At 37.3% G+C, this 9,532-nt stretch overlaps 1 protein-coding gene across 1 annotated transcript in view; it reads left to right on the top strand.

Moving 5' to 3' along the window:
- Positions 1 to 9,532, top strand: part of TRPC5 (transient receptor potential cation channel subfamily C member 5) — a 173,724-nt gene that overhangs the window by 113,230 nt on the left and 50,962 nt on the right. Inside the window, exons 4-5 of the mRNA XM_011374351.1 lie at positions 157 to 296; positions 5,120 to 5,442. Of these exons, the coding sequence (XP_011372653.1) occupies positions 157 to 296; positions 5,120 to 5,442 (463 nt within the window). The remainder of the gene's footprint in view (positions 1 to 156; positions 297 to 5,119; positions 5,443 to 9,532) is intronic.

The raw sequence follows: 9,532 nt of genomic DNA, 5'->3' as shown, positions 1-9,532 counted from the left end.
AAAGAAAGAAAGAGTGATTACTATCTCTAGGGGCTTCACTCTACTGACCCAAATTTATTTATTTCATCTTTCTTTACTTGGGGGGAATTCTACTATGATGACTATGATGACCATTCTTACCCTGTGAAGAAATAAACTTTTACCTTCATTATTCAGGTTTCATTTGGGGAGAGATTAAGGAAATGTGGGATGGTGGATTTACTGAATACATCCATGACTGGTGGAACCTGATGGATTTTGCAATGAACTCACTCTACCTAGCAACTATTTCCTTGAAGATTGTAGCCTATGTCAAGGTAACTTGAGATGTCTGCAATTTTTCTTAAGCAATAATTTTGGTTACATTATGTTTTAGCATGGGGAACATAAGAGTTTAGGGAGAAAGTGCTGATGACAGTCTAATTTATGTGGAAAAGTATCGTATAGATAGATATTCTTTCAATGGTTTGTAAGTAGTATCCACCTAGACAAAGAAAGTGGAGAATGGAGCAATTTGCAAATGAATCCTTAGCTTCTTAAACTGAGAGTAAAGGGGTCTCATCCATCCAGTCAGTGTATAAATTTTCTCTATAATATCTTTCCCAAGAAGATGGCCCACTGATGTTTGCATAGAACAGAGAAAATTCACTGAATTTACTATCTGCAAAAGCCTCTCTCACCCTTATCACTTAATTAAAAAGTGCTAACTTTATATTTTTCTAATATTATTCTCCCTGTGACACATTCATTAGTAATCCTTCTACCCTGTGGGGTCAAACAGAACAAAGTTGTTCTTTCTCCATAATAGTGCTTCCAATATGAAGTCATCTCTTCCTAACCCACTGAGTTGTCTTTTCTCAAAGCTAAATATTCACACTTCCTTCAAGTGTTCTTCATATGACAGATAGCAGAACACTAGAAATTTCACTGCAGTACACATACATCTTTAATCATCTCTTCTTCCCTCACCACTTCCACCACCAGGATGATCACTCAAGCTGTCATGAATCCAGCCTGTTGAGTATCGTCCAACCTATATCTCTCTATTAATTAAAATAATGTACACATACACATTACCTTGATGCTTTTCCCATTCAGTGAATTTTCTGAAAAAATGGTTTTGTGTCCAGCCCCTCACATTGGGTAGTCACAGGCTCCAAGTTCAGGTTTGATGCTCATTAGATAATAAAATGGCCATCCTCCTTCTACCCTGAGTTGAACTTCTCCAGTATGAAGAAAGGCTAATAATTCAGTCTCCATGATTATCTAGTCAATCATGCTTTTTGGCACTAAATCTCACATTAAGACATTTTAAAATGAGAATATGGCTGTCCCCCAAATCACCAACAACTTAGTTTATTTTTATATCCTTTTATAATGCATAAATTTTAAGACCTTGGGAGTTACTTATATGGAGAATGAATATTGAATGCAGTCATGAAACACTTTTGAAAGAAACTTAAAAGTATTCCTTATACTTGTGATGACCATTTAACACATACTTACAATTTCTTTACAAGAAAAAGCTGGTGAGGAAAATGTTTGAATCTCTAGTTAGTTAATGTGCCTGGATAAAATCCATGTCATTCTGGCACTCCGCTGACTAACGAACACTGTTTGCCTAAAAATAAACACATTTCTTCCTTTGGAAGCGATATTTATATACTGGAGGGACAGTAAATTATCAATCTAGAAATTGGCGGGGTTTGCTTAAATCAAGAAAAGGATTACCTCTTGGGGAATGTGAAAATGTGTCTATAGATGCCCAACATTAGCTAATCACATAACCTGTCCAACTTCACTTGTAAGGCTCCCATGAAGCTAGGCTCTTACTTCCCCACCACAGAGTGTAAGGATAAATAGGCTCTACTAAGCTGAGTAAATGCCCCTCGATTGACAAACGCTTAACTCAAAGGAGACATTTACCAAGAAGTTGGAGCCTTCCTCAAAAAGAGAAAATTTACAAAGCAAGACATGCCGCATGCCGACCTTCGATTTGCAATTAGAAATTATCAATGGGCAGTACTCATCCACAGAGCACATCAGCCTAAGATGAACTTCTCCAAGTAAGTTGAGACAACCTCAGTGAGGTAAAGCCTCAAGAGCTTTAAACATTTGAAAGATTTCGGATCACTGTTGTACTGAGGAAATACAGAAGCACCATGAGATAAGCCGGCCTTAAAGAAGATCCTTTATTAGAACCAAAAACTAGTGAACAGTGCATATAGTTCACCTCATGTGGTCTACAACAACAAGAACCAAAAGGCAACAAATACACATAAGGTTGGCCCTCATTCCTTATGTGTATTTGAGAGCAACAAATACACATAAGGTTGGCCCTCATTTCCATCAGATAACCCTAGAAATGGGGAATAATTGTCCTTTTGTCATCTAGGATAGCACCACCTAAATTTATCCTACCATCATCTTACTTCGATATATACAGACTAAATCAGAACTTTAATACCTATTGATTTATAATTCTTTCTTCAGCCAGTATTTGGCTGCACACACACACACACACACACACGCACACACACACACACACACACACACACACATACATCCCTGTTATGATTGAGTTCCCACACTAGGCTGTCCCTCTTCTTATTTTGCTTTTGAGTTGACAGAGTGCAATTCATGCCCCTTTGAAAGGCATCGAGGACAATTTTCAAGATGCATTGCATCTGAAAGAATATAAGAAAAATTACTTGCCTCCCAATATCGCTAACTCAAAAGTCAGAAAAACCTGAATTAATTCCTACTCTGATACTCACAAACCAGATTACCATAGGTCATTCTTCTACCTCTATGAGCCTTAGATTCTGCCTCTGAATTATAAGATTAAACTAGATCAGTGACTTTCAACTTTTTAATTTTTTCCATGGAACCACATCTTGAAGTTAAAATTTATGCAGAACTATAATATATTAAAAAGCTTAAAGGATTGAATTTGAATTAAGGATTGGGTCTTTTAGGCCTTTTTGGCTCCCACAGTGGCCACCATGCCTCCACTGAACACTCAGGCTTCAAGGAACACAGCTGGAAAACCATATGTTAGATCAGGGTTCAGCAAACCATGGTCTCCAGAGCAAATTTGGCCTTCTACCACATCCATTTGTTCGCATATTGTCTATTAGTTCTACAAGAAAAAAGTTGAGTAATGGCCACAGAGACCACATAGTCCTCAAAGCCAAAAGCATGTACTATCTGGCCCTTGACAGAAAAAGTTTTCTAACTTCATGCTAAATGAGCTCCAAATTTATTCCCTGCTCTCATATATTACACTATCTTTCTCCAAAGGTATATGCAAAGCATAGATTTACCACAAGAATCATCTTTCACACTTGTGAGTGTTCTGCAAATCCAGATTCACCATCCCATGGGCAGCAGACTTTCTTGTAGTTATAGTTATGGCTGTGGAGAGAGAAAACCCTAAATTATGAGCTATACGTGTTCCAGTTAATAATTTGTAGTTTTAAAACATAGGTCTGTTTTGTTATCAGCAAATATTCTCCATCTTTTACATATGCCTCAAAACCTTTAAAAGCCTATTTAACATATGTGTTGTGATATCAATTATTATATAAGTAACATTTAATAGAAATAGTGCTAGACTGAGTGATTAGAGACCTGAGTTTTAGTTCTGGCTCTGCCATCAACTTGCTGTGTGGTCTTAAGCAAGTCATTCTATCTCTCTGTATTTCAGTTCTTCCACTTGTAAAACAGGCATAATAATGCCCTTGCCTCACAGCGATGCGGCAAATTTTTTTTTTGGATAGAGAAATGTAGAGATATCAGAGTTGGCCAAGTGCCTACAAAACTAATTGGCCACCTAAAGTCTATCTGAAACAGAAGCATAAGTGTGGCAAGGTTTCTCCAAATTCCTCTAGTAAAGAATACTAGATATATGCAAATGATTTTAACACCAGTTTCCTCAGTTGTTGAAATTTTAGAAATGCTAACAATATAATTTGGCCCCCAATGCAACTTCTTCTCAGGAAAGTTGTTTACATTTAGTCCTGAGAAATTGTGATATTTAGATTAGAGCTCAAGGCAATATGCTTCAGATTGAATTCCAGGCAAAATCTACTTCTGTCTTGGGAAGGTACAAGCAATTTCTTATATTCCCATAATATCTCTCTCATGGAGTACACAGATTTTCATATATAGATACATAATCACAAATATGTGTAGTGGGTAAGAGTACATATTATCCTCATTCTAAGGTGAAATTGATAGTTAGAGGCAGTTTTAAGTGGCAAAGTCCAATTGCACCTTAGGTTTCACGATGAAGTCATATTTCTCAAGGCAACACCCAAGGTTCCAGGAACTGGAAGTTCAGGATAAGCCTGAAAATGGGAGGAAAAAAATCAGAATACTGGCTCTTCAACCCCCTGGTTCTTCATTTGTGCTAGAGGGACATTTGAATTTGTAGGGCTGTCAAAGGAACTATAAAATACATCTATACATCATTGTGTGGGCAGTACTAAATTAACTATATGAAAAGTTAACGTGTTACTTGTAATAGTATGTAATACATACTATTCTGCTGAATACAAAATTCGGCAGAAAATTCTGAGTAATGACCCTCTAAGGATTTTCAATGAGTCCCAAACTGCAGTCAACAGAGAAGTTAGGATGAACACTGTACACTGAGGAGGCTGAACCTATTCCTTTTCCTTCACTAACAACTTGCCTGTGATGCTCAAAACAAAATGGGGGGTTGAGGAAGTAAATCTGATTTGAAATCTCATTAGGAGGCAAAGTAATTTGTCCCCACTACCTAGCTCATAACAGTGGCTCAGTTCCAGTGACACTCCCCAACAATCTGGCAAAGTCACAGTTAGAAAATGTCTGTTGATAAATCACAGGTGGTTACTCCAGATGATTGCTCCAAAATTCTATTTTCCATGTCTATAAGTTGGGTATATATTTGGATGAAAGTGGGAGGAAGAGAGTTATTAGTATCATGTATTGGTTGGATGGGAAAAAAATAGTGCCATGCACAGGGCTTATTGTATAAATGAATGCTCGATTCTTGCTTTGGTGGCTTTATTTGGGTATAGAAGAGAAGAAAGAGGGGAAAGTTTTATAAATGCTTACTGCACTTCTCACCTTGTTCACTTGTTTCTTTCAGTATAATGGTTCTCGTCCAAGGGAAGAATGGGAAATGTGGCACCCAACTCTGATTGCAGAAGCACTCTTTGCAATATCCAACATTCTAAGTTCATTGCGTCTCATATCCCTGTTCACAGCCAACTCCCATTTAGGGCCTCTGCAGATCTCTTTGGGGCGCATGCTGCTTGATATCCTCAAATTCCTCTTTATCTACTGCCTTGTCCTGCTGGCTTTTGCCAATGGATTGAACCAACTTTACTTTTATTATGAGACCAGAGCGATTGATGAACCAAACAACTGCAAGGGGATCCGATGTGAGAAACAGAACAATGCCTTCTCCACGTAAGACATCCCCCTCTCCTCTTGTGCTTTTTTTCTTCCTTCTCCTTCCTTGCCCTGTTTTCCGTCCACAGCTTCATCACTGCCTCTTGACAGTACACACAAATCTCATTCATTGATCAACCTAAAGGGTCTGAAGTGGAAGAATGTCATTTGCTGGCTACAGAGGACTAGGAGAGGAGGTGGAGTTAGGTTTGGGAGTAAAGAAACAAACATAGCTGAGTTCGCAGGAACTCAGTTAGTTCTAAGCTATTTTGGTAGCATCTCATACTTTTAAAGGAATTAGTAGAAAGGGGGTAAATAATTCCTCACTCAAAAAAGAATCACTCATCAAGGAAATGAAACAGCAAGGCTATTTCTCTGAACTAGTGACTACCAAAGCTAACTTAATTATTCTGCATCAAGAATAAAGAAAAAGGAAGGATGTAAAAACATCTTAATACACCCTGTGATATCGTGATTTATAATAAGAAATAATGTATTTAGTCTCTATCCCCCCTTTCTGGCACAGAGCTCCTAAAAGCCTTGGAATTTCCTAAGTGATGAGAGCCATAAAGTTGTCTTTTGTTGTGTTACTGAAGTGACTTTTAGAAAACACCTAAGGATGGAGACTGGTAGCCATAATCATATGGAGCCAACCATATGATTAAAGGGTTGGAACTTTCAATCTCACTCCCCTGACCTCCAGGGAGGGGAGAAAGGCTGGAGATTGAGTTTAATCACCAACATCCAGTGAATTAAATCTATCATGCTTATGTGATGAAGCCTCCATAAAAACCCAAAAGGACAAGTTTCTGAGAGCCTCCAGGTTGGTAGAGACTTGGAGAGAGTGGCAGATGCTAGGAGGGGGTATGGAAGCTTCTCGCTCATTCCCTATAACTTGCCCTATGCATTTCTTCCATCTGGCTGTTCCTGAGTTATGTCCTTTTATAATAAACCAATAATCTAGTAAGTAAAATTTTTCTCTGAGTTCTTTGAAATGCCCTAGCAATTTAATTGAACCCAAGGAGAGGGTCATGGGAACTTCCGGTCTATAGCCAGTCAGAAGCACAGGTCACAACCTAGACTTACAATTGGAATCTGAAGTGTGTGTAGTGGGTGGGAGGGTAAGGGAGCAATCTTGTGGAACTGAGCCCTTAACTCATGAAATCTGACACTATCTCTCAACAGTGTCAGCACTGAGTTGAATTGTAGAACACCTAGCTGGTATTGGAGAATTGGTGGTGTAGGGGGAAACCTCCACATACCTACACATTGGAATTGAGTTCAGAACCCCTTAGTTGGTATCAGAGAAATGATATTTACTAGAATAGCCCTGGCTCACAGAAACACGTAGTGGTTTGGGAAGAGAAAGGATAAAAAGGTAAGGAATTATGAGCCTTGATCCCTGGATGGCTACCTAGTCACCCATGGTATGAAACTGCAGTTGTGCTGTGATAGGTTACTAAAGGTAAAAGTTACTAGAGGAAATTACAAATGGTAGTAAACCTGACTCCAATTTGGCTCATTGAATATATGAAGAAATGCAAAATAATAAGAAGCATGTTAAACATACAATCCCTTGGTTATTTTTATTTGTAATAGCTAGAATAAAAGTAAAAGAAAGTGATGAGTTGGACCTTGATGCTAAACTAAGCTCAAATTTGGATCAGTCTGGAAGTGGGCCACCAGCCTCAAAGCTACCCTCCAAGGGAAAAATTATTCAGGGACAATAGAAAATGCTTCTAAGACCTGTGATCAGTAAGAAAGTTGTCATTGTAGAGGGGAGGGCAACACCAAGAAACTATTGAAACCAGAGAGTGAAGAACTTGTTTCATTTTGTAGTTCAATATCATCAGCTTCCTGAGAAAACTTTACTGAAATGAAATGTGAGAGTGACTAATTTCAGTGCCTGACTTTGGATTTAAGGGGTGCAGAATGGAAGAGCATGTTTAGAATGATGCAGAACCCACAGCTCACTATAGAACAATTACAGACACACAGAAGGTTATTCCCAAGGGAACAGCCAGCCTGGTGGACTGGATAAATGCCACTAAGGTCTATTTAACCTGAGAAGGGGAACTGTCCATTTCCCCCTATGACTGCCAAGTGGAGCACCCCAGATAAAATAGCTGATATGCTTCGTATGCAAGCCATGTGAGACTGGCTTTCTAATGACTAGGATCTTCGTTGCTGAATATGCTCGTTACTTAGGACATGATAAATGCTAGAGTTCAGGGAGCCACTTTCAAATAGGCACCCCATACAACCTTATAGCTACAAAACCAAGGAACATTTTGGGAAACCTTATCAAATTTTCTGTCGCAGCTTACCCTCTTGGGTTTTACACATGCTAATAAAAACAATATGTTAATTAATAAGAGAATAAGAAGAGGCCAAAAAGGTGGAAAAGTTTCAATAATAATTAAGAAATAAGTTGAATAGAATCGACCACATACTGGGAAACAGAGATAGCCTCAACAAACAAGAGGGTTGAAATCATACCAACCGTATTCTCTGATCATAATGCTTTGAAACTAAAGATCAACTACAGAAAGAAATCAGGAAGAACCACAAATACGTGGAGATTAAACAACATGCTACTGAAGAATAACTGGGTCAGAGAAGAAATAAAAAGAGAGATCAAGAGATACATAGAAACAAATGATAATGGTAGTACAACATATCAAAACTTTTGGGACACGGCAAAAGCGGTCATAAGAAGAAAGTTCATATCATAACAGGCTTATCTCCCAAAAATAAAATGAGTCCAAATAAACAACCTAACGCTTCATCTTAAAAAAACTAGAAAAGGAAGAACAAATGAAGCTTAAAGTCAGAAGAAGGAAAGAAATAATCAAAATTAGAGCACAAATAAATGAAATTGAAAACAAAAAAAAATAGAAAAAATAAATGCAACAAAAACCTGGTTCTTTGATAAGGTTAATAAAATTGACAAACCACTGACTAGACTTACTAAAGAAAAGAGAGAAAGGATACAAATAAACAAAATCAGAGATGAAAGGGGGGAAATTACGACTGACATCACAGAAATACAAAGGATCATACAAAAATACTATAAAAAGTATATTATACCAAATTTAATAACCTAGAAGAAATGGATCAGTACTTAGAAAAATACAATCTTTCTAGACTGAATCCAGAAGATCTGAAAAATCTAAATAGACCAATCAGCGGTATGAAAATTGAAACAATCATCAAAAACCTACCAAAAAGTAAAAGTCCAAGACCAGATGGCTTCACCAGTGAATTCTACAATACAAAGAAGAGTTAATACCTATTCTCTTCAAACTCTCAAAAAATCAAAGAGGAGGCAATACTTCCCAACTTATTTTATGAGGCCAATATTATTTTGATAACAAAACCGGGTAAAGATAACTCAAAAAAAAAAAAACAACTACAGACCAATACCTCTCATGAACACAGATGCAAAAATCCTAAATAAGATACTAGCGAACCAAATACAGCAACATATTAAAAAGATTATACGCCACGGTCAAGTAGGCTTCATTCCAGAGGCACAGGGATGGTTCGACATACAGAAATTAATTAATGTCATACACCATGTAAACAAATTAAAAAATAATAATCATATGATCATATCAATAGATGCAGAAAAATCCTTCAACAAGATACAGCATTTATGATCAAAACATTTAACAAAATAGGTATAGAAGGAAAGTACTTTAACATAATAAAGGCCATGTATGACAAACCCTCAGCCAACATTATACTTAATGGTGAAAAACTAAAAACCTTCCCTCTAAGATCAAGAACAAGACAAGGCTGTCCACTATCGTCACTGTTATTCAATGTAACATTGGAGGTCCTAGCGAGTGCAATCAGATAAGATAAAGATATAAAAGGCATCCAAATAGGAAACAAGGAAGTCAAACTGTCACTATTTGAGGATGACATGATTCTCTATATAGAAAACCCTAAAGACTCCACAAGAACACTACTACAAATGATAAGCAACTACAGTAAAGTCTCTGGATACAAAATCAACGTTCAAAAATCCATAGCTTTCCTGTACTCTAATAATGAAGTGTCGGAAAAGAAGTGGAAAAAATAATTCCTTCCGCAATTGTAA

The sequence above is a fragment of the Pteropus vampyrus genome, unplaced genomic scaffold, assembly GCF_000151845.1.
Source record: "Pteropus vampyrus isolate Shadow unplaced genomic scaffold, Pvam_2.0 Scaffold244, whole genome shotgun sequence".
Classification (NCBI taxonomy): Eukaryota; Metazoa; Chordata; class Mammalia; order Chiroptera; family Pteropodidae; genus Pteropus; species Pteropus vampyrus.
Note: the sequence above shows the minus strand (reverse complement) of the source record. Positions and strands in the feature narration are given on the sequence as shown.